Source organism: Salmo trutta, chromosome 16 (assembly GCF_901001165.1).
Source record: "Salmo trutta chromosome 16, fSalTru1.1, whole genome shotgun sequence".
Lineage (NCBI taxonomy): Eukaryota > Metazoa > Chordata > Actinopteri > Salmoniformes > Salmonidae > Salmo > Salmo trutta.
In genome coordinates this window covers 32,773,237-32,799,650 of record NC_042972.1, presented here as the reverse complement: position 1 = coordinate 32,799,650, position 26,414 = coordinate 32,773,237, and the positions used below count along the sequence as shown (strand labels likewise).

At 43.4% G+C, this 26,414-nt stretch overlaps 2 protein-coding genes across 4 annotated transcripts in view; one reads left to right on the top strand and one right to left on the bottom strand.

Annotated features, from left to right (window-relative positions):
- The window catches only part of LOC115150575 (rho guanine nucleotide exchange factor 25-like), a 51,330-nt gene extending 42,449 nt beyond the window's left edge, over positions 1 to 8,881 (bottom strand). For all 3 annotated transcript variants that reach the window (XM_029694010.1, XM_029694011.1, XM_029694012.1), the window contains exon 1: positions 8,480 to 8,881. In XM_029694010.1, the coding sequence (XP_029549870.1) occupies positions 8,480 to 8,573 (94 nt within the window). In that variant the 5' untranslated portion in view covers positions 8,574 to 8,881. The remainder of the gene's footprint in view (positions 1 to 8,479) is intronic.
- An 11,568-nt stretch (positions 8,882 to 20,449) lies between these two features.
- On the top strand, positions 20,450 to 23,252 carry LOC115149806 (ankyrin repeat domain-containing protein 33B-like). Its single transcript, XM_029692631.1, has 3 exons — positions 20,450 to 20,573; positions 21,323 to 21,463; positions 22,426 to 23,252. Exons 1-3 carry the CDS (start codon positions 20,453 to 20,455, stop codon positions 23,250 to 23,252), a joined length of 1,089 nt encoding a protein of 362 aa, XP_029548491.1. The 5' UTR covers positions 20,450 to 20,452.
- Positions 23,253 to 26,414: the final 3,162 nt, after the last annotated feature.

The following is a 26,414-nucleotide window of genomic DNA, read 5'->3' as shown; positions in this document are numbered from 1 at the left end:
GGGAGGGACATCCCTCTGACATCCCTAACTCATGGAGAGGAGAGCTCTCTTGTACAGCTCCTGTGCCAGGGCAGGCTCACAGCACCGCTAAATTGTGCCAAGACAGAGCTTTGAGGAACTGAGAGGACCTCTAGTCAAAAAGAGGAGAGAGTATCACAATGGTCAAATACCACAATGTTTAGACAATGGTCTATGTTCTACATAAACTGTAGTAATGTCTAAAGCATACTAATAGACCACAGTGGTCAGCAATCTATTATGTTATCTGCACCTATCAACCAACACTCTGATGTAAAGATATATGTGCCACAGAACTGGACAGTTACCATACTACAGCACCTGTAGCCCCAAAGTTAGAGCACAGCAGCACTTTTCTATCCAGCAGTCATCAGCTCTGTGCTTCTGTGAACAGACGATAATGAACATAACATTTTTTCACCACAGCGCTCCATAAATCCCCTTTCAGTTGTTGGAAACAGTTTTTTTGGGGGGGGGATAGCTGTTCAGAGTTTGTGTGTGTATTGGGGGGGTCAGGGGGTTGCTTAAGCCTAGCTTTTTGGGGGAAAGGAATGTTCGGCAGAGTGACTCAGTGACTCCAGCGTTTCCATGATCCAATGATCCGAAAGCAGCACATTCCGAGACACTGCAGATTTCCAGATGTGAGCGTATCGCTAACTCTCTCGGGATCTATGTAAACCCTACATCACTGAGCAAAGAGTCACAGTGTCTATGTCAACCCTACATCACTGAGCAAAGAGTCACAGTGTCTATGTAAACCCTACATCACTGAGCAAAGAGTCACAGTGTTTGTAGCTTACATCAAATATCATTTCTAAAGTGGAAGTTGGAAAAGTTATATTTGAGTGTTTCAGTGAATGGTTAGCGAGGGAGGCCCTGCTCTCTCGCTTCCCCAGTTGTTTAGTTAATTTTCATTCCAATCTCCTTTGCATTAGCGTAGCCTCTCCTGTAGCCTGTCAACTATGTTTCTGTCTATCCCTGTTCTCTCCTCTCTGCACAGGCCATACAAACGCTTCACACCGCGTGGCCGCTGCCACTCTAACCTGGTGGTCCCAGCGCGCACGACCCACGTGGAGTTCCAGGTCTCCGGCAGCCTCTGGAACTGCCGGTCTGCGGCCAACAAGGCAGAGTTCATCTCAGCCTATGCTACCCTCCAGTCCCTCGACTTCTTGGCGCTGACGGAAACATGGATTACCACAGAAAACACTGCTACTCCTACTGCTCTCTCCTCGTCTGACCACGTGTTCTCGCATACCCCGAGAGCATCTGGTCAGCGGGGTGGTGGCACTGGAATCCTCATCTCTCCCAAGTGGACATTCTTTCTTTCTCCCCTGACCCATCTGTCTATCTCCTCCTTTGAATTCCATGCTGTCACAGTCACTAGCCCATTCAAGCTTAACATCCTTATCATGTATCACCCTCCAGGTTCCCTTGGAGAGTTCATCAATGAGCTTGACAAGTTCCTTTCCTGAGGATGGCTCACCCCTCACAGTTCTGGGTGACTTTAACCTCCCTACGTCTATAACTTTGACTCATTTCTCTCTGCCTCCTTCTTTCCACTCCTCTCCTCTTTTGACCTCACCCTCTCACCGTCCACCCCTATTCACAAGGCAGGCAATACGCTTGACCTCATCTTTACTAGATGCTGTTCTTTTACTAATCTCACTGCAACTCCCCTCCAAGTCTCCGACCACTACCTTGTATACTTTTCCCTCCCGCTCTCCTCCAACACTACTCACTCTGCCCCTACTCAGATGGTATTGCGCAGTCGCAACCTTCGCTCTCTCTCTCCTGCTACTCTCTCCTCTTCCATCCTATCATCTCTTCCCTCTGCTCAATCCTTCTCCAACCAATCTCCTGATTCTGCCTCCTCAACCCTCCTCTCCTCCCTTTCTGCATCATTTGACTCTCTATGTCCCCTATCCTCCCGGCCGGCTCGGTCCGCCCCTCCCCTCCTGCTCTGTGGCTTGACGACTCATTGCGAACTCACAGAACAGGGCGCCGGGCAGCCGAGCGGAAATGGAGGAAAACTAGCCTCCCTGCGGACCTGGCATCTTTTCACTCCCTCCTCTCTACATTTTCTTCCTCTGTTTCTGCTGCTAAAGCCACTTTCCACTCTAAATTCAAAGCACCCTAGGAAGCTCTTTGCCACCTTCTCCTCCCTCCTGAATCCTCCTCCCCCCCTCCTCCCTCTCTGCGGATGACTTCGTCAACCATTTTGAGAAGAAGGTTGACGACATCCGATCCTTGTTTGTTAAGTCAAACGACACCGCTGGTCCTGCTCACATTGCCCTACCCTATGCTTTGACCTCTTTCTCCCCTCTCTCTCCAGATTAAATCTTGCGACTTGTGACGGCCGGCCGCCCAACAACCTGCCCGCTTGACCCTATCCCCTCCTCTCTTCTCCAGACCATTTCCGGAGACCTTCTCCCTTACCTCACCTCGCTCATCAACTCATCCTTGCCCGCTGGCTACGTCCCTTCCGTCTTCAAGAGAGCGAGAGTTGCACCCCTTCTTAAAAAACCTACACTCGATCCCTCCGATGTCAACAACAACAGACCAGTATCCCTTCTTTCTTTTCTCTCCAAAACTCTTGAGCGTGCCGTCCTTGGCCAGCTCTCTTGCTATCTCTCTCAGAATGACCTTCTTGATCCAAATCCGTCAGGTTTCAAGACTGGTCATTCAACTGAGACTGCTCGTCTCTGTGTCACAGAGGCTCTCTGCACTGCTAAAGCTAACTCTCTCTCCTCTGCTCTCATCCTTCTACACCTATCTGCTGCCTTTGATACTGTGAACCATCAGATCCTCCTCTCCACCCTCTCCGAGTTGGGCATCTCCGGCACGGCTCACTCTTGGATTGCGTCCTACCTGACAGGTCGCTCCTACCAGGTGGCGTGGCGAGAATCCGCACCACGTGCTCTCACCACTGGTGTCCCCCAGGGCTCTGTTCTAGGCCCTCTCCTATTCTCGCTATACACTAAGTCACTTGGCTCTGTCATATCCTCACATGGTCTCTCCTATCATTGCTACGCAGACGACACACAATTCATCTTCTCCTTTCCCCCTTCTGATAACCAGGTGGCGAATCGCATCTCTGCATGTCTGGCAGACATATCAGTGTGGATGACGGATCACCACCTCAAGCTGAACCTCGGCAAGACAGAGCTGCTCTTCCTCCCGGGGAAGGACTGCCCGTTCCATGATCTCGCCATCACGGTTGACAACTCCATTGTGTCCTCCTCCCAGACTGCTAAGAGCCTTGGCGTGACCCTGGACAACACCCTGTTGTTCTCCGCTAACATCAAGGCGGTGACCCGATCCTGTAGGTTCATGCTCTACAACATTCGCAGAGTACGACCCTGCCTTACACAGGAAGCGGCGCAGGTCCTAATCCAGGCACTTGTCATCTCCTGTCTGGATTACTGCAACTCGCTGTTGGCGGGGCTCCCTGCCTGTGCCATTAAACCCCTACAACTCATCCAGAACGCCGCAGCCCGTCTGGTGTTCAACCTTCCCAAGTTCTCTCACGTCACCCCGCTCCTCCACACACTCCACTGGCTTCCAGTTGAAGCTTGCATCTGCTACAAGACCATGGTGCTTGCCTACGGAGCTGTGAGGGGAACGGCACCTCCGTACCTTCAGGCTCTGATCAGTCCCTACACCCAAACAAGGGCACTGCGTTCACAGTTCCCGCTCAGCCCAGTCAAAACTGTTCGCTGCTCTGGCACCCCAATGGTGGAACAAGCTCCCTCACGACGCCAGGAAAGCGGAGTCAATCACCACCTTCCGGAGACACCTGAAACCCCACCTCTTTAAGGAATACCTGGGATAGGATAAAGTATCCCCCCCCCCACCCACCCTCCCCCCCAAAAAATATATAGATGTACTATTGTAAAGTGGTTGTTCCACTGGACATCATAAGGTGAATGCATCAATTTGTAAGTCGCTCTGGATAAGAGCGTCTGCTAAATGACGTAAATGTAAATGTATGTAAACCCTACATCACTGAGCAAAACATAACAGTGTCTATTGCAACCCTACATCACTGAGCAAAGAGTCACAGTGTCTATGTCAATTCTACATCACTGAGCAAAGAGTCACAGTATCTATGTCAACCCTACTTGTGGCAAAGAAGGGGGTCGAGTGATAAATGGCAGATATGTGAGGGCAGAACTAATAAATGGGCTCTGCCCGATCACTAAAATGGCCACCTCGATCAGAACTACAGATCACAAAATGGCCGACTGCCAAAACTACAATTCCCAGAAGCAAGGGGAACGCTCAGAAGGTGGAGCCGACCCACAGATAAAGGGTCAAGAACAACCAGGAAGAGAGAGAGAGAGGGCGGGAAGGATCTATGAACCATAGAGAAAGAGACAATCTACATTGGCTGGATTTACCGTGTATGAGCTGGACTGTTTTGGACTTACCTGTTGGCGTTTAGACCTGGACCTACCGAGAACCAGATTTCTGTACCGAACCCTGCTATCCTTGACCTTACCTGCAGCCTGGGTTGACCAGGACAGAGAAACAAACATACAGGTACTGTCATGTTCGAAAGAACTTTAATTCTGGGCTGACTTTGGTGACAGTTTCCCACTTAATTTGTGACAAACGCTCCTAGCTTTGAAGAGGTTTGCCACATACTTCTGTCATGTCCTGACCATTGTAAGAAGTCATTTTTCTATAGTAGATGGGTCAGGGCATGGCAGTGGGTGTTTGGTTGGTTGTCTGGGTTGCTATTTCTATGTTTTGGGTTCTAGGGTTTCTATTTCTATGTCGGGTTTTGTTTGGGGTTGATCTCCAATTGGAGGCAGCTGCTTCTTGTTGCCTCTGAATGGAGATCATATTTATGTAGGGGGTTTTCCATTTGTATGCCGTGGGTTGTTAATTTTGTGAGTAGTGTATGCCTGCTCTGCATCACGGCTTTCTTGTTTTGTATTTCAAGTTTATTGTATATTGCATTAGTTTCACGATTGAATAAAAGATGTTGAACTACGATCACGCTGCGTATTGGTCCGATCCTTCTGAAAGCCCTGACAACTTCACTGAGCATAGAGTCACGGTGTCTATGTACATTTTGCAACCTTAGTTTAAACCCAATAGTACTATATACAGTGCCTTCAGAAAGTATTCAGACTCCTTGACTTTTTTCACATTTCGTTAGGTTACAGCCTTATTCTAAAATACATTTTATTTTATTTTAATCTTGAGCAATCTACACACAATACCCCACAATGACAAAGCGAAAACAGCTTTATAGAAATGTTTTAAATGTATTAAATGTAATACAGAAATACTTTATTTACTTAATTATTCTGACCCTTGCTATGAGACTCAAAATTGATCTCAGGTGCATCCTGTTTCTGTTGATTATCCTTGAGATGTTTCTACAACTTGATTGGAGTCCACCTGTGGTAAATTTAATTGATTGGACATGATTTGGAAAGGCACTGTCACGCGTGTCGTAGGGTAAAGACCAAGACGCAGCGGGAAAATATATACTCGTCTTCTTTTTATTTGGTGAAGAAGGAAAACACAAACGTTTACAAAACACAAACGAACTGGACAGTCTTGTCAGGCACACAGCTAAACAAGCACAATCTCACACAAAATCCCATGACAAACAAACTCCTAATTATAGGACCTTCAATCAGAGGCAACGATAACCAGCTGCCTCCAATTGAAGGTCCAACCCCAATAAACTAAACATAGAACTACAATAGACTAGATAGAACATAGACTAACAAACCCCGGACCACATAAACCAAACACCCCTCTACCTAAATACATAGCCCAAACCACATAAAACAAACACCCCCTGCCACGTCCTGACCAAACTACAATAACAAATAACCCCTATACTGTCAGGACGTGACAGGCACACACCTGTCTATATAAGGTCTCACAGTTGACAGTGCATGTCAGAGCAAAAACCAAGCCATGAGGTTGAGGCACAGATCTGGGGAAGGGTACCAAAACATTTCTGCAGCATTGAAGATCCCAAAGAACATAGTGGCCTCCATCGTTCTTAAATGGAAGAAGTTTGGAAACACCAAGACTCTTCCTAGAGCTGGCCGCCTAGCCAAACTGAGCAATCGGCAGAGAAGGGCCGTTGTCAGGGAGGTGACCAAGAACTCGGTCGTCACTCTGACAGAGCTCTAGAGTTCCTCTGTGGAGATGAGAGAAACTTCCAGAAGGACAACAATCTCAGCAGCACTCCACTAATCAGGCCTTTAAGGTAGATTGGCCAGACAGAAGCCACTCCTCAGTAAAAGGCACATGACAGCCAGCTTGGAGTTTGCCAAAAGACACCTAAAGGCTCTCAGACCATGAGAAACTATATTGTCTGGTCTGAACTCTTTGGCCTGAATGCCAAGCATAACTTCTGAATGCCAAGTGTCACGTCTGGAGGAAACCTGGCACCATGGCAGCATCATGCTGTGGGAGGTTCTTCAGTGGCAGGGACTGGGACAGTAGTCAGGATCAAGGCAAAGATGAACGGAGAAAAGTACAGCGAGATCCTTGGTGAAAACCTGCTCCAGAGAGTTCAGGACCTCAGACTAGGGTGAAGGTTCACCTTCCAACATGACAACGACCCTAAGCACACAGCCAAGACAACGCAGAGTGGCTTCAGGACAAGTCTGTAAATAGCCTTGAGTGGCCCAGCCAGAGCCTGGACTTGAACCCAATCTAACATCTCTGGAGAGATATAAAAATATCTGTGCAGCGACGCTCCCCATCCAACCTGACAGAGCTTAAAATCCCCAAATACAGGTGTGCCAAGCTTGTAGCGTCATACCCAAGAAGACTCGATGCTGTAAACACTGCCAGAGGTGCTTCAACAAAGTACTGCGTAAAGGGTCTGAATACTTTTGAAAATGTGATATTTCAGTTTTTCATTTGTAATAAATTAGCAAAAATTTCTACATCTGTTTGGGGTATTGTGTGTAGATTGATGAGATGTTTGAATAAGGCTGTAACATAAATGTGGAAAAAGTCAAGGGGTCTGAATAGTTTCCGAAGACACTGTATAGTTTCTGTTTTTGTTTGAACTCTATATTACTGAGAATACAATAATTATGTCACTGTTCTAACTTTATATAACTGATAGTCTCTCTAACTAGATGTGTAGCGTGATACATTTTCACATTCTGCACAGCTTCCCGCGTCAGCATGAGACTAGCATTGTGTCTGCTGCAAACCCCAGAGCAGAGTGAACACAACCAGGGCCCAAAGACATTTCATTTCATTTCCTCTGGAGGAGTTGGAGTCTCAGCAAAACATCACCATCAATTACCGTCAGCTGTCTCTCCCCCGAGAGAGAACAAGGGAGAAGTTTGCAAAGGAATGAGGAGTTAAGAGGGAGAAGGACAGACAGACTGACAAAAAAAATGAAAGAGTGAGAGAGAGATAGAGACACTGATGTACCACACACCTCCTAGAGGTCGCCCCCATAGAATTAGGACTTAGAATACTAGACATTGGGTGAACCTTCTTATGATGGAATAAAGGTCTGCCATTTTGGTCAGTGAATTGGTCAACCATGGTTGCCATTTCTGTGGTAAGATATTGTGTAAAATAATGAATTTGAAGAATTTATCTGCACTATATGTTTGTTAGCTAGCTAGACAGACCGTTTGAGGAAGGATTCCATAAATGTTTCAAATGAATTGCCAATATGTCAACATTCCATTCGAACAATGCAGTCAATCCACAGCCATACACTGGCTGAAAGCAGTAGATGTTAGGACAAGTTGTAAATGCAACAAGTACTGATATTGTATCATATAACAGCACTCTCAGCTTTCCAAGAAAACAAAAATTGAGACATTTATGGTCAGTTTACATATATTTTAGAAGCTATTTATACGGAACATTTGTATAAAATGCATATAAACTGTATTTATGATCATATGACAATATTTTAGGTTGACAAAAATATTCTATTACACAATTTCTGAAATATCACATGCCTTTGTTTTAGTTTCCTGCATAAGTAAAATCAGGATTATGCCTCTACTGCCATTCATTCCAATAGAGTACCATAGTATGAGTCATAATACCCCAATAAAAAAGGATAAATTCTCTCAGTCTATAGCTGTAGCAGTGTCTCGGTCTCAATATCTGATCACAGAACAACAGATTTGGACAGTGAAGAAGAGTATAGGCTATACTGAATGGTGCCCATTTGCTAGTGTTATCTGACCTAAAAACAGATTGAATATCAACCAACAATCGATGGAGCACTGCTGATTCGCTCTCATCATCTGATCTCAGACCACCTCGGACAAACGTGTAAGTTTACAGAAGCAAAAAACACAGACTTCACAACTGCACAGACCATCTGACCTGCAGTATAACTGAGAAAGCAAACTAAACTCCCATCTCATCTGAGATCAGTAAAGCGAAGAGAAGTAGCTGGGTGAAAATGACGGACATAAGGCAGAGCTGTACCAACCTCGGACTCGGGCGTAGCAGCAGCCACACTTAGCCAGTACTTTTCGGAACAGGTGTTGACACCCGCACCCCCGCTGATGGTGACCCCCCTTCATGCTGATCCACTGCCGTTAGTCCCAAAACGACCAGGGGTGGGCATGGCACAGGACACACACACTCACGCTCAAACGCACACACACAGGAGGTATTCCAGTGGTAATCCCCAGAAGATAAAAGTTTTAGAACAACAGGAAAAAAAGCTTGCTCTACTCTGTTAAATCCCAAAGCAGGAGGAGGATATCCAAGAAGAGATGGTCCAGTCTTTTAGGATCCCATGTGGAAGAGTGAAAGAGAGAGGGAGAGAGAGATGTGGAGAAACAATATGCTTTCCACAATTCACTGAGCTCACTCTGTGGTCAGATAGTGGGCTAGCATTCTGTGTGTGTGAAACAGAGATGCAGGGGGAGGCAGGGAGAGGGGGGGTGGAGTCTACAGCTCTGCTCGCTGGCTATTCCAGCATGTAGTTCCCTCCTCTTCATATTTTTTTCTACATTTTTTATCCTTCCTATTTTCCCTCACCACACCAGCCTGAGCTTTCATTCTCATTTACTCATGGTGCTTTTCCAATGACACTTACCCCCACACCAGTCTGTCACCAATGTTTATGTTAATGTCTCTAGTGTAGTTGTGTTTCCATCAGGAGTGTGACACTAAGACTTGGGGTGAGCAGAATCAACAACTTCTGCATCATTCAAGACAGTTGCTTTTCAAGAAGGTGTTAAAGTTCAGAGTTAGCCATTGTTAGTAAATGGAGGCTGAAAAGTACCCAGGGCCTGGGCTTGGCCCCTTGTCAGGGCAGGTTCGCAGGAGCCATGACCCAGTGAGACATGGCTGCAGGTCTGAGTAGAAGGAAACAGGAAAGTTTGAGTCTTTTGGGTAAAACACCATGGTAAATCCTCAACTGAAATGCACCACCGGTGTCTGCATCTCTCACCCAGACATTATCCTGGCAACCCTGGCTCACTCTTTTTCTTCCTATGGACTTTTTGTGGGAAAGTGTATGTTGTTTATAATATTCACTGTTAATTGACCTTATGGTATACCTGTTTGCTGTATACCTTCTGTTCTCCTTTATTCCTGGTAGTGTCATTAAGGTCTCAATGTAAGTGCATATATCTTTGCCTAAATGTTTGATTGGAGTATAAGGAATGAAACTGGTCAATATAGAACTGAGTGTATATCAAATGTTTACTCCCGGGCGATATCTTTGAGGAGGCTCATTTGTTTATGTAAACACATGTGCATATCAACAGTGTTCAGCAACACACATTCAAAATGCACGCACGCACGCACGCACACACACACACACACTCCTGTAATTCTCACAGAAACCACTTCATGGCTAAAAAAAATGTCAACACTTTCCCTGGATGCCACTAGTCTTGCTCAACAAAACATGTCATCTGTCTAATCTCAACATTTTAAATCACTCCAACAAAAATATTTTGAGGTACATTGATCTAATATTTTATCATTTTAAATGTTGGAATTTACCACTAATGAAGCCTAAAGATAAATAATCAGCTTGGTTAAAGAGAAAAAATATATTTTGTTTTTAATAAAGTAGTACAATTTAAAGTGAGTTGTTTTGTTGCAAACATGTATTTACAGAGAACTTATATAATATATTTTATATAACAATGTATTTTATTAATCAAAACACCTTCTCTACTTCCAGTCTCTCCCTCCCTCTCTCTTGTTAATCAAGAGGACAGCTGCCTTCTAAAGGGGATTTGTAGATGTAAATGGACATAGTGTGTAGTCTGTAATGTACACTTCTCCACTCACCAGTATTGACTATAGATTCTCCAGATGTTCGTGGCAGTACAGACAGATACCAATCACAATGGACTCTATTGCGTGTTTAGACCGAGGCTTATAATGTTAGTATAGAAATCTCTCTTTCTCAATTCAATTCAAGGGGCTTTATTGGCATGGGAAACATATGTTCACATTGCCGAAGCAAGTGAAATAGATAATAAACAAAAGTTAAATAAACAGTCAGAAATGAACAGTAAACAATGTATTTCAAAAGAATGGGTGGCATTTCAAAAGAATGGTGGCATTTCAAATGTTATATTATGGTGAATTAAATAAACATAAATATGGGTTGTATTTACAATGGTGTTAGTTTCTCTCTCTCTCACTCTCACACTCTCTCTCTCTGGAGTAAACAGCAATGTGCAGGTAAAATATCCCACACACATTAAATAACAAAGCATGCCTGAGGCCTGGAGTCTTGTTTTCTCAAATCTCAGATAAAATAATTATGACCAGATGATCTCAGCAGCACAGGTGCGTGTGGCCGTGGTAGCGTTTATTCCATGGAGAGCTACGTGTAAAATCATTTATATGAACCTAGAAATGGAGAAAGACTGCAGCAGGCTTACTGGAGCAGAAATTATAGGAAGGTTGTGAAGAAGCAGCATATGTGTCTCTCACTCTCTCACCCTCTCTGTCTCACCATTCATCTTGTTCCATCCATCCTCTATCTCACGCCCTCTCTCTATCCACTCTCTCGATCATGGGTGGACCAGCACAACCCAGCAATCTGAATCTACCCAGGAGATTAAGGCTATAAAAATATCTAAATGCGCTTGGTCCCTTGGCCATCTACTTAAACCTCTTTAAAAACCCTGCTTAAATGACAAACCCAGTGAGCTGAAAAGCGTTGATCTTTCTCCAATGTGTGTGTGTGTGTGTGTGTGTGTGTGTTGCATACGTGTGTATGTTGAGGGGTTGGATCACTGTGTTGCTGGTAGGACGGAATTGTTGCTCAGAAGGTGAGTGTAGATTAGATATAACTATGCTTCTAGAATCAAAGCACCTTCAGATCAGCCTTTCCTTCCCAATCCAAACTGTGTAAACATCTGCACCCTGACCCAACCTCAGCCCCGGTACCACTTCTTCCTTTCTGCACTCTCCTGAAACCATTTCCAACTCCTGGTCGAGGAAATGTGGCTTGATTTCTCTCCCTACCAAATCTAATTTGCCATCCTCCTTCCTTCCCCTCCCTACCCTCTGCTCTGGTTGGGGCTAAGGAGCCGTCAGATGTTTGTCCCAAATTGCCCCGTTTCCTATATAGCGTACTACTTTTGACCAAGGCCTATAGGGCTCTGGTTAAAAGTTGTGCACTATGTCGGGAATGGGGTATCATTTGGGACATAGCTGACAGTTCCTCTGGTGGAGACGGGGAGGAGAGGGAGGGGGACTTGGGACAGACTGCAGAGCTCTGGCCCGGAGCCCTCCAGCTGCAGACAGATAGGCAGGCCTTGCTGTGATACTGTCACCTAGTGGTGAAGCAAAGCACTGCATCATATCAATTTGGATCCTTGAAATACTTTTGTGTGACCCCCTAGAGTTGATGGTTGTTTTGATTCTGATTGACAGGTCAAACTGACCCTACCGGGCTGTATGTCTATGGACATACAGTACAAGTCAATAGCTTGGACACACCTACTCATTCAAGGGTTTTTCTTAATTTTGACAATTTTCTACATTGTAGAATAATAGTGAAGACATCAAAACTATGAAATAACACATAGGGAATCATGTCGTAACCAAAAAAGTGTTAAACAAATCAAAATATATTTTAGATTTTAGATTCTTCAAAGTTGCCACCCTTTGCTTTGATGACAGCTTTGCACACTCTTGGCATTCTCTCAACCAGCTTCATGAGGTAATCACCTGGAATGCATTTCAATGAACAGGTTTGCCTTGTTAAAAGTTAACTTGTGGAATTTCTTTCCTTCTTAATGCATTTGAGCCAATCAGTTGTGTTGTGACAAGGTAGGGGTGGTATACAGAAGATAGCCCTATTTGGTAAAAGACCAAGTCCACATTATGGAAAGAACAGCTCAAATAAGCAAATAAAAATGACAGTCATCATTACTTTAGACATGAACGGCAGTCAATGCAGAATATTTCAAGAACTTTGAAAGTTTCTTCAAGTGCAGTTGCAAAAACCATCAAGCGCTATGATGAAACTGGCTCTCATGAGGACCGCCACAGGAAAGGAATACCCAGAGTTACCTCTGCTGCAGAGGATAAGTTCATTAGCGTTACCAGCCTCAGAAATTGCAGCCCAAATAAATACTTCACAGCGTTCAAGTAACAGACACATCTCAACATCAACTGTTCAGAGGTGGCGAGAATCAGTTCTTCATGGTCGAATTGCTGCAAAGAAACCACTACTAAAGGACACCAATAAAAAGAAGAGACTTGCTTGGGCCAAGAAACACGAGCAATGGACATAAGACTGGTGGAAATCTGTCCATTGGTCTGATGAGTCCAAATATTATGTCTTTGTGAGACGCAAAGTAGGTTAATGGACGATCTACACATGTGTGGTTCCCTCCATGAAGCATGGAGGAGGAGGCGTGATAGTGTGGGGGTGCTTTGCTAGTGACACTGTCTGTGATTTATTTAGAATTCAAGGCACACTTATGGTTATGGCAGCGATACGCCATCCCATCTGGTTTGAGCTTAGTGAGACTATAATTTGTTTTTCAACAGGACAATGACCCAACAGACCTCCAAGCTGTGTGAAGGAGAGTGATGGGGTGCTGCATCAGATGACCTGGCCTCCACAATCACCCGACCTCGACCCAATTCAGATGGTTTGGAATGAGTTGGACTGCAGAGGGAAGGAAAAGCAGCCAACAAGTGCTCAGCATATGTGGAAACTCCTTCAAGACTGTTGGAAAATCATTCCAGGTTAAGCTGGTTGAGAGAATGCCAAGAGTCTTCAAAGCTGTCATCAAGGCAAAGGATGGCTACTTTGAAAAATACGTTTACTTTGATTTGTTTAACACTTTTTTGGTTACTACATGATCCAATGTGGGTTATTTCAAAGTTTTGATTTCTTCAGTATTATTTTATAATGTAGAAAATAGTACAAATAAACAAAAACCGTTGAATGAGTTGGTGTGTCCAAACTTTTGACTGGTACTGTATGTGTATGCGCTTCTCTGTGTGTGTGTGTGTGTGTGTGTGTGTGTATGTATGTATATATATATATATATATATATATATATATATATATATATATACTGCTAAAAAAAAATAAAGGGAACACTTAAACAACACAATGTAACTCCAAGTCAATCACACTTCTGTGAAATCAAACTGTCCACTTAGGAAGCAACACTGATTGACAATACATGTCACATGCTGTTCTGCAAATGGAATAGACAACAGGTGGAAATTATAGGCAATAAGTAAGACACCCCCAATAAAGGAGTGGTTCTGCAGGTGGACACCACAGACCACTTCTCAGTTCCTATGCTTCCTGGCTGATGTTTTGGTCACTTTTGAATGCTGGCGGTGCTTTCACTCTAGTGGTAGCATGAGACAGAGTCTACAACCCACACAAGTGGCTCAGGTAGTGCAGCTCATCCAGGATGGCACATCAATGCGAGCTGTGGCAAGAAGGCTTGCTGTGTCTGTCAGCGTAGTGTCCAGAGCATGGAGGCGCTACCAGGAGACAGGCCAGTACATCAGGAGACGTGGAGGAGGCCGTAGGAGGGCAACAACCCAGCAGCAGGACCGCTACCTGCGCCTTTGTGCAAGGAGGAGCAGGAGAAGCACTGCCAGAGCCCTGCAAAATGACCTCCAGCAGGCCACAAATGTGCATGTGTCTGCTCAAACGGTCAGAAACAGACTCCATGAGGGTGGTATGAGGGCCCGATGTCCACAGGTGGGGGTTGTGCTTACAGCCCAACACCGTGCAGGACGTTTGGCATTTGCCAGAGAACACCAAGATTGGCAAATTCGCCACTGGCGCCCTGTGCTCTTCACAGATGAAAGCAGGTTCACACTGAGCACATGTGACAGACAGAGTCTGGAGATGCCGTGGAGAATGTTCTGCTGCCTGCAACATCCTCCAGCATGACCGGTTTGGCGGTGGGTCAATCATGGTGTGGGGTGGCATTTCTTTGGGGGGCCGCACAGCCCTCCATGTGCTCGCCAGAGGTAGCCTGACTGCCATTAGGTACCGAGATGAGATCCTAAGACCCCTTGTGAGACCATATGCTGGTTCGGTTGGCCCTGGGTTCCTCCTAATGCAAGACAATGCTAGACCTCATGTGGCTGGAGTGTGTCAGCAGTTCCTGCAAGAGGAAGGCATTGATGCTATGGACTGGCCCGCCCGTTCCCCAGACCTGAATCCAATTGAGCACATCTGGGACATCATGTCTCGCTCCATCCACCAACGCCACGTTGCACCACAGACTGTCCAGGAGTTGGCGGATGCTTTAGTCCAGGTCTGGGAGGAGATCCCTCAGGAGACCATCCGCCACCTCATCAGGAGCATGCCCAGGCATTGTAGGGAGGTCATACAGGCACGTGGAGGCCACACACACGCTACTGAGCCTCATTTTGACTTGTCTTAAGGACATTACATCAAAGTTGGATCAGCCTGTAGTGTGGTTTTCCACTTTAATTTTGAGTGTGACTCCAAATCCAGACCTCCATGGGTTAATAAATTGGATTTCCATTGATTTATTTTTGTGTGATTTTTGTTGTCAGCACATTCAACTATGTAAAGAAAAAAGTATTTAATACGATTATTTCATTCATTCAGATCTAGGATGTGTTATTTTAGTGTTCCCTTTATTTTTTTGAGCAGTGTATATATTTGCTTATACAGTGTGCGTGGGTGTGGGTGTGTGTGTGTGTGTGTGTGAGCGTTTACTTTGTAATGCTTGTTTCCGTGAGAGCCACACATTATGTTTCCAAGAATCCCAGTATCATCACTAACAGAGGCATTGTTTGTCCTCTGTCTCCTCTGTACAAAACACGAAGTTAGAACACTCTCAAAACACCCACTCACCATTCGCCCCAGCGGCCTCTACCTCTGAGACAACACAAAAACAGTTTTCAGACAGTTGCAGCGTTACATTGTTGTCCTCCTCCAGATACCATTTGTACATGTGATGTAGGCTACATGTGTATGTGTTTGATGCACTGAAAGTAAGTGAGAAAGGGAATATTTGATTCAGTATGTGTGAGCATATGTAGGGGAGAGCAGGGTAAGCTGAGCCATTTTTTACATTAAGCATCACTCCGTCAAGGGAAATATAGTAAACTTTACAGTTTTGAAAAAACACTGTAGCTTGCCCCAAAAAAGTGGTCTCTTGGCACAACTTATCCCAGGTATGGGGTAAGTTGAGCAACGGGACAGGGTAAGTTAAGCCGTTTACAAATTTCTGTATTGAATGAAATTACCACTACATTTTTAAATCCATGTCTATCTTTTTTTTCCCAAAGATAATTCAACACACACACAATTTGTTTTTGTATTTGAATAATTTTAAGCATATTTTAACACAGGCTTAACACCTAACAAAGATGTTGTACTTTTTTAAACACTTACAACATAGGCCAGGCCCTATTGTTACCTTATATCCCAATGATAATGCCTTGCATTGGGCCTGGGAAGAAAACACTTGAGTTTGCTTAACTTGCTATTGGCTCAAACATTTGCTCACCTTACCCCATGGTCATTGGCTCAACTTACCCCAAGGCAAACATTTTTACTATATTAGCCCACACAGCTACAAGGATGCACCTTCATCATGTTAGGTTTAGGAGCTCAAATTGAAACTTATAGAGACACCAACTGATGTATAGAACTACCTTAAAATTATCTACTTTGGTTTAGATACAAGCATCATGTAACCTCTAACACAATAAAATAATTTGACTTGGTGAAAGTCTATTTGGACCTAAGTTGCTTACCACTTTTTCCATGTGGTTTCTTCCTTCACAGACTACATGAAATGATGACCTCTTCCTAAATATTTGGTGAAATTATTAATTTTGTGTATGGTTTCCTAGAAACAAGGTGCCTCAACTTACCCCTTTGGCTCAACTTACCCTACTCTCCCAAACAGTATGTTTTTTAAATGTGTTTATGACTGAGTCACTGAGTGAATGAAAAATAGAAAATTATTACATTTACATTACATTTGTCATTATCAGATGCTCTTATCCAGAGCGACTTACAGTAGAGTGCATACATTTTATTACATTTTTTTTATTTTTTAAGTACTGGTCCGCCATGGGAATTGGACCCACAACCCTGGCATTGCAAGCGCCATGCTCTACCAACTGAGCTACAGTGGGACTATTAGGAATAACCAGCAGGGAATATGTCTATTTAAACCCTGTTTCAAAGCCAAAACCATTGGATATTCATTATTGATCAACTGCCAAGAAGCCAGACCCATGACTTTGGTTAAAACATCGTTTTGGTTTTAGACATAGCCCCAGTTCCTTTCCAGGAAAGATATTGTAGCTTCTTTCCAATGTCCCATATCAGGAGATAGGATGAATGAGTGTGTCCATGAACAAACGTATGAGGTCAAACCCAAGTACTGAATCAGAAACAGCAGCTAAATCTCTCTGTTTAGTTCTGTACTGTAAAAGGACAGGAGTGCTGTTTTGTTTTTAGCTCAGTAGTAGCGCCACTCTGTGGTAAATCTAAGCTGTTCCACTAGTCTGCGAAATCAAACCAACAGATCTGAAGATCTTGGTGGGAATTAAATGACCAGGAGAAAAGTGTTATGTGGATGAGAATGATATAAATGTAAATATTTGACACATGTGTTATAAAGGCCACCATCCTCTGAAGGTTCTCTGTACGTTAACATGCACACTACCCCCGTAGGTAGATTTGATGACATTTGATAGATATGAAGTCCTAGGAAACATTTAGACTCCGCTGGCATAAGCTGCTTTCAATAAAGCACCAGATCCTTGCTCTCTGTCTGGCTCTGGTATGTTGAACAACAAACAACACTCTTTAAAAGATGAGAAGAAGTTGGCTGTTTTTAGTGTGTTATCGAATCATAATCTAAATAGAAAGAGTAAGATCGAGAGAAAGAGGTGATGGGAGTGTACTGGAAGGTTTTTTAAAGTTGTTTTTAAGAGGGTCACCTCTCGTTTTGTATCCATGTCATGTGTCGTTATACGAGTACTTATACTACTTAATTCAAGCCTTATCCCAGTCTAGGCCATCCCATTGGTGGGGCTTGACAAGCAGCAGTGTGTTTGATAACAAAGCTGTGTCCCACAGGAAACTCTGATCAGGCACTATGTGTATTTGGATGGAATGAGAAGCTGGAGGGAGTCACCCTGCCAGACAGGTGGAACGTCAGAGAAAATAAAGAACAGACAAAATAAGATTATGACAGAGGCATCATGGGAAAGGTTTGTTGGGCAGACTTTGCTGAGTCATCTCTTTGCCTCCTTCTTCCTTGTTTCCCCTACAGTTCTGTCTTTAACACCACTGGGCTGTTTACTCTGTTCTGACTGCAACTCTCACATAAACCTTTGTAATGGGTCATAAACACATCTGGGTTGTTTTTAAACCACAAATCACATAATTTGTAAAAAAATACGAGACTGGTCTTCATAAACCATGAATGGTACATTAGAACAGTGTTCAAACTGGGGAGCCACAAGATGGTGAGGTAAGTATGAGAGAAATACCTCTCATTGGTCAGGAGGACAACACAAATGGGAAGTTTGTTGGCTTGAGGGGGACTTTGGCACAACAGTCATACCTGACTGATTCAAAAAGATGTCCAATAAGGGAATGGATTAACTGAATGAAATGGGGGGAAAACCTTGTATGACGCTCGTGATTACACTACATCATTTCCTAACACTGTGTTACAGTAGCTCAGAGAGGACAATAGAAGGGGGAAAGGGATAGGCAGGTCATTTCAGACTTAAGGTGGCATAGGTCTCAATGAATTTGTGGTTTGTAGAGAGAGATGGAAATGGACACAGTCAATAATCTCCTCTTGAAATCCTCAGTGATTGGGATGAGGCGAGGGAGCATGCTGGCTGACTTGAGACACATGGTGTCTACGTTAAGACTCCTCCTCTGATCCTCATGTCATCTGGCAGACTGTGGGATGGAGAAGGGGAATGCACCGGCGTAGATGGGCCTGTGTGGGAAACCTGCATTCACCTGTCACTCACTGGAAGGACACAGGAGAAGAGGTGGGTTAGGAAGTGACTTCTGTCATTTTACACGGTTGTTTGGTGGTGTACCATATCTACAGAGAATACTCTTTTTTTAGCAGTTTGAACAATATCTTCTCAAGAGACAGAGTGAGTAGAAACCAGTTAGATTTTTGAGGTAAGTGCATTCTTCAGGGATGGGTTTTAAAAGATGTTCTGCTAGAGACTTTTTATTAGAGACAGTTTTGAAGTTTTAATTACAGATTGTGTTCTTTATAATGATCTTCTAGAAATGTGCATGCTCAGGTGAACGATAATTGAACAGAGCACAACAAGTTGTTGACTGTTTGCTGCCGTTAAGAGGCAATGGTTCAGGACGCTCAACTGCATTTCAGTCTGTGCTCCGGACATCAAAGACGATGTAGAACAAATCCTCAAGCTGATATTATAGATGTTTCCATGTTTTGCAAATAGAGTGCCTTTAATCTTGTATAAGAGGCTTTGTAACCCCAGGGACTCTGTTGATGTGTTTTACATCAGCAACTCTGAAACACCTGTCTCCCTGGGTGACACTCTGTCCTCAGTGGTCCTCTGTTTCTCTATCTATTGGTTTCTCAACCCTCCATCTGTTCTTTAACAGTGTGGCACCCTGATGTGGGGTCGCTGGGGTTGTTGAAACACTTGTGAGAAATTGGCACAACTGTACAATTAGTGTGAGGATACATGCATCTGTGCTGCGTTATGCATCAGTAATACGTATATCCAACAACTCAACATCTCTGAGGCTTATCCTCATAAGCGAAAAACAACAAGAGACGTTTCAATGGCCAAGATGCGAGGATGGCCTCGTACAGGTGTGGCTGGATTTAAAGCCCAAACACGAGCCGCTGAAATCCCACATGTGACTCTATTTCTTCTTAGTGTGAATTTAACGTTGTGTTCAGAAGGGCTTTCAGATGCTAATCCAGTTATTCAACACTGAAGACACGTTGAATTCGCTCAGCCACAACCATTCTGTTGCCATACACAGAGATTAAACGGGCAATCTAGGACAACATCAAATCGGTCATCCCCCCACTTATTTGGTAAACAGCTGAGGGATAGGGCTGGAGAAGTGTAACCACTCTCAAAGAGATAAACCATCATTATCCCTGATGGAGAATTATGTTGCGTTACCTCCAGTCAAACTGTCAGTCATATCAGAGAAATGTGTTGTTGATCTATAGATCATTCTAATGGCCCATTGAATGGCTCTGTGGTTTTGCCTCAACTTCAATGACAACACAATCAACAGACTGGTCTGACCACTGGTTTATTTCCCTAGAGATCTCTAGGTGTGTGCCTATGCCAGACTGCGTTTTAGTCTCTGACCTTTGACCCCTCTTGTTCTGTTTCTCAAAGCTCCAGTTGTGATGTAGGCTGAGGGTCCAGTTCCATCTCTTCCAAGATGGCTACTGGGAAGAACTCTGTGTCTGAGGACCCCCTCCTGGGCAAAGGCCCTGACAAGGACGCCTCAGAGGTGTCTTTGTCAGGGAGTGTGTTAGACTCCGGGAGTATCCTCTCAGATGACTCAGTGCTTCCAGACTATGAGCAGGAAGGTGATTCACAGGGTACTGCCAACACGCTGTATGAGGCGTGCACTCGGAATGACCCCCTGGAGCTCCGAAAGGTTCTGGAGAGAGGGATTACAAAAGAGGAGGTCATGGCGGTAGACCACAACGGCTGGGTATGGGTCTCTCTTGCTATTTCACATTTGGGATAGCTTTTAGGGTGTATGATCCAGCGAGTCCTGCGGGTTACTAGTTCAAATACCAGGAGCATCATGCCCTGTATGAAGACAGAATGCTTCAATCAAGTCATGTAAAATTGTTGTTGGACTTAATTGCAGCCTTGACTCTGACGCAGTCAGATTTTTTCTTCATCAGTCTAATCCACATTTTTTACCCAACAGACTGGACTGATGGTGGCGTGCTATAAGGGTTTTTTGGACATTGTGCAATCTCTTTACCACTGTCCTTACTTGGACATAAATCACCAGGACAACGATGGCAACACAGCACTGATGATCGCTGCACAAGCAGGTGAGCCACTCTCCCCAGACCTATTACTAAATACTACACAGTGAAACCTCATTAGCACTTCTCTAGGTTGCATCCCAAATGGCACCTATTACCTTTATAGAGTACAACCAAAGATTTTTCTAACTATTCCATGATATACCAGAGCCTGTCGTTTCCAATGGGAGAAAATGAATCATAGTGGGCAGAACAAGCACGGTGGTGGGCAGAGCCAAGCACAAGCTAGTGAGATCCTATTGGCGCGTTCTAGTATTTATTTGAATATTTCCGTTGGGGAACGTATACCCTGTGAAGTGTGCGTGTGCAACAACTCATTTTGCCCTTACACTCCTTTTAAACAACTACATTTTTTTTTTTACTTTGACAAAGGATAAAGTCTACAAAACACAGTCCACTCTGTTTGTTACAGATTATAGTTTTGGAAGGAGAAAACTGTATAGAGATCAAATGTTTAATTGATGAGAAAATGAGCAGAATGTTGTCCAAAATCCATATCGCTCCATCTTCTCCCACTGCTGGCCACTGGGCTTCCTCTTCTCACCATATTTGGTTGTGAGTGGAAACGCCAACCAGATTTTTCACATTCAAACATCCAGTGAAATATCTGGCTCATTGTTCTATCTGTGGTACTTACTACTTCAAACGTAGTGCACTATATAGGAAATAATGGTGACATTTGTGACAGGCCTTTAGCATTTTCGATGGCACTTCATGATCCCCTGAACCCATTCTCACCCTGTTTCCTTCTCCAGGTCACACCATTACAGTGACCTACATCCTAAACTACTACCCCGGGGCAGACACAGAGATCCGGGACTGCCGTGGCTTCACTGCACTCATCAAAGCTGCCATGCAGGGCCGAGATGATGTGGTGTCTTCCCTCGTCATGGCCGGTGAGTGAGAGGCCTCATCCACTTCAATGCTACTATACATACCATACTGTAGTCATGAGAAACCATCTTATAAATGTTTAGATAACCTGAGAAATTGATGTTACAAGTATAAAAACATAATTCTGACCCCAATTTACCTGCGTATACTGAGTATAAGCCTTCATGGTATGTTTGTGCAGTTCACAGTGGCACATAGCTCACATGTATTATCAGACACACAACAGTGTGTCCGCTGACATTAAATTCATTAAATTACCTTAGAGATTCCAAAGGGTATACTTCTAAAAAGAAGTAAGGCCCAGAGAGGGTGAGAGGAGGAATAGATAGTTATACACACAGAATTCTGGGATTAGCCTGTGCTTTTCTCCCAGGCAGCAATGTTGCTAACTCAGTCAATTGGCAATTCTAAAATCTCTGTTCTATTTGGGGTTGAGCATGAACCCACAAATTGAAGGGCTAAGGGTATAAGAAGTGTGTAGTAATGTGGTTGCGATGGCTGTACCTGTGGTGTCAACTTTCTCTGGTTGAGAGCATGTGTTAGTGACGGCTGCCAGGTTTAAGGGGTCAATTTGGGGGCACACTCTGGTGTAATCTTTGTCTTGGCTGCCAGGAGATTAGCCAAGTTTATTTACTCCAGATATGTTGTCCTCTTTTCACAAGATCAATAGTATCCACTGGAGTCACAGTCACTCATTTGTCAATATACTAAAAGAGTTGAGGAAAACATGCTCAGCTAACTGAAGCTTTTCCCCCATCACATTAAAGATAATTAATTCTCTACTCTATCCATCATAAACCAAGAAGCATCTATGTTTTCTTATTCATGTAGCACATGATTATCATTATGGTGCTATAATATAGATCTATATGCAATGGAATGTGAATGAAAGTGTTTCAATGGAGAAATATTATGACCTGAAAGCTATTTTATTTTTTTCCATTCACTGCTATTTCTCTTTCAGGTGCAGACCTAAATGCAATAGACACCAGGAAGCAGAAGTGTGCGCGGGACTGGGCCCTAAAGACGGGCCGCTACGAGACGCTGAACCGCCTCCGCCGCCTCAACCTGCGGCCCAGAGCCGAGCAGTTCGCTGAGAGCTACGTCCCCGAGTGGCCAGAACTGAAAGTGCTGGTTGCCAAGGCCACAGCCAACAAGAGCGCCGGCCAGATGATCACCCAGCGCATCAAGTCCATCTTCAGCTTCAACTTTCCCCAAGACCCCCAGGACAACGGGGTCTTGGACCATATGGTGCGTATCACCACCAGCCTTCACAGCCCTTTGGTGGCCACCGCCTGCCGGCCGCTATGCCCCACCAGCCCCCCTGAGGTGGGGAAGAGGCGCTTGGCCGTGCCTGAGCTGATGAAGAAGCACTCAGAGAAGAAGCTGAAGGAGAGCTCTGTGTGCCACAGCAACGGCTCCGTCTCCTCCATCATTCCACACATCCACTCGGCCGAGACCATCGCCACGTCCTGCTGTGTGGACACAGAGCGCAGGGGCAGCATTATCTTTATAGTCTCCACCGGGGTGCGTACCTTCATGCCCCGGAACATGGCTCACAGGAACAGTGTGTTCCCTTCCGGCTGCATCCCCAAGATCCAGATAGTGAAGTCTGGAGAGCCCACGCCTAAGAAGGAAAAAAAGAAGAAGAAGCACAAGGGTCACCTGGAGCTGCCCATATGGAAGTACAAAGCAGAGAAGCAAGAGAAGAAGAAGGAGAAGAAGAAGGCAGAGAAAGAAAAAGAGAAGGCCAAGAAGGAAAAGGAAAATAAAAAAAAGAAAGAGAAGTAGTGAGATGTCTAAAGCTGCCAATTTATTTCGATGCCACACATTTCCAATAACTTCCAATATATTTTTCCTGGAGTTATACTCCAAACATCTGAATTATGAAGTACTGCTCAAATTACTCAAAGGTCTGGACTCGGTTTTATGGCCAATGCAGTAAAATGGATTCTTTAAAGGTCATCATATTCATAATGCTTTGTAAATATTTTACTTTTTTAATTTTACAGGACTAGTAAAGGCCTAGTGCACTACGTTTGTGAAATTTTTATAACTAAATGTATTCAAGTGTTTACCAGCATTTGCAACTTGAGTCTGATAATTATCTGCATAAAACAGTTAATCTGATAATACTTCTGGAATATACAGGAAAGTATTCAGAATAATACTTCTGGAATATACAGGAAAGCATTCAGACCTCTTGACATTTTGTTAAGTTACAGCCTTATTCTAAAAAAAATAAAAATAACATTTTATCCACAGCATCTACACACAATACCCCATAATGACAAAGCGAAAACAGGCTTTTAGAAATGTTTGCACATTTATTAAATATAAAAAACAGAAATACCTTATTTACATAAGTATTAACACCCCTTTCCACATTTTGTTAAGTTAAAGCCTTATTGTAAAATTGATTAAATAAACATTTGTCATCAATCTACACAAAATACCCCATGATGAGAAAACAAAAAAAGGTTTTTAATTTCTTTTTTGCAAATGTTTCCATTTTTTTTTTTTTTTACTGAAATACCTTATTTACATAAGTATTCAGACCTTATGCTATGAGAATCCAAATTGAGCTCAGGTGCATCCTGTTTCTATTGATCATCCTTGAGATGTTTCTACAACTTGATTTGAGTCCACTTGTGGTAAATTCAATTGATTGGAAAGGCACACACCTTGTCTTTATAAGGTCCCACCAATTGTATATATGTGTGTATGTATATGTGTGTGTATATATATATATGTATGTGTGTGTGTGTGTGTGTGTGTGTGACTTTATTGTGTAAATAAACCATTGTGAAAGATGCCTGTTTATGATGTCATTTGATTCTGTGCTGTTTACCGTGGTCCTAAAATGGAGTGCTGAGGCTATTTAAAGATTTAGGAGTCAGTACTGAGTTGTGTAAATCAAGTCTGCAAAGGGATTACCATTTTAAAGGTAGACTCAGCGAAATTACGTTGAGATCAGATAGATGCAAGACTTCGCTCTCACACAGTCACATACAGTATCCGTGCTACCACCCTGTTCACAGCGTGGTAGCCAGGGGACCAAAACAGATGAGAACTTGAGCCTCACACGTCAACGCTCTTAGTTGATGCGGAAATTGACCCACTATGCTGTTTACTTTCTCAATCTACGTCATATCGCTGAGTCTACCTTTAAAATAGTAATCCTCTGGCATGAAGTCAAAGGTATAATGGGAAGTTAATTATGGCCATGCCATCATTAGGTATATATATATATATATATATATATATATATATATATATATATATATATATATATATATATATATATATATATATTTTTTACATTTTAATGATGTATGAGCCAGATATAAGCATGCAATGGTGCAAAGTTGGCACCTGCTATTTTCAGAAGTAAAAAGAACTTGACAGACTTCACTTGGGCTACACTTTACCTCAAATCTGCCACCTGATGGCGACCTTGTTTCTCTTTTTACATTCCTCACGGCTTTACTAAAGACTGTCGACGCAGTCTGACTGGAAATATTACAATCAAGGTAAAATGATCAAAGTACAATAAGTGAATGCAACTACAAGACAGCATCGATTTAAAAATTCTACTTTTAAGATCAGAGTGTAATACGCAAAACTAATGAGCTCTAACTAAGCTAATCAAAATGGAAATGTATTTGAAATGACTTATTGGTCACACTTACAAAAATTATACAACAAAAGAATACTAATGCAAAAAAATACATTGGTTCTTTGGATTGTACTTCACCTTAATCCACATTTTGACCCCCCAAAAATAATGCATTTGTGTCCCACACTCCTATCCATTACAGTTTGTCAGTATATGGTTGCAGGCAGTGTTTCCTCTCTACACTTCTCTCTGTGTAAGCTATGTGTAGGCCTGTTGGGGTATGGTTGTAAATATCTGTATGTGTGGGAGTCAGTGAACTTCTGAGAGAGAATACCCCTTCAAAGCCTCCGCCTGTCTGGTCAGTCTGGCAACCTAGGGCGTGGTGGGGGTTGACGGGGGCCAGGGGCAGAGTATTTTTTAGATTTAGGGGGATTAGGCATTGCCATAATGTACAGACCAATCCCCCTATAAAGGTAGAGGACAATAGATTATGGTCTGGAGCTAATTCAAAGGAGTTCAACCTTTATGCAAATACTTACAAATAGAATTAGGCTATAGTACGTATAATATTCATGACTTTAATTTATGCAACCAAAGATATTACAAAGTTTATTTGGGGTAAATGTCTGCACTTTTAGTTCTTTGAATGCTGGACAAATGGAGAGTTACAGAGGAAAAAGAGAGCTTCTATTTATTTATTTTACAAAAGAGAGAGAGAGATCATGAGTGCTTCACTGGATTCGGTATCAAGATGGTAATCATGAGTAATTAAATCAACTCGTGTTGTATGCACACATCTCGTATTATCGGTTTCAGGAGGAATGTTGGGAGTATACATGTACTGTAGCAAGACAGAGTTGCATTTCTTTGAACACTACACTTCCACTGGTACACACTGGTTGAATCAATGTTGTGTTAATGTAATTTCAATGAAATTACGTTGAACCAACATGGAATAGATGTTGAATTAATGTCTGTGCCCAGTGGGCTGTTCCTTATGACTGCACTAAATAATACTGGATACTTACTATGATGTGCAAAACTATTCTTGAATGTGTTCAGCACAATATGTGCAATTGTGTGTGTGTGTGTGTGTGTGTGTGTGTGTGTGTGTGTGTGTGTGTGTGTGTGTGTGTGTGTGTGTGTGTGTGTGTGTGTGTGTGAAAGAGAGAAACAGAGAGAGAGAGAGAGAGAGAGAGAGAGAGAGATACAATAAACTGGATCAAACTAGCTCCCTCCATAGGTGACATACATGAGCAGGACCACACCCTCTTCTACTGTGAACACATAAATCAATCCAAGGTGGAGCTGAATGGAAAGACAGTATTAGGTAA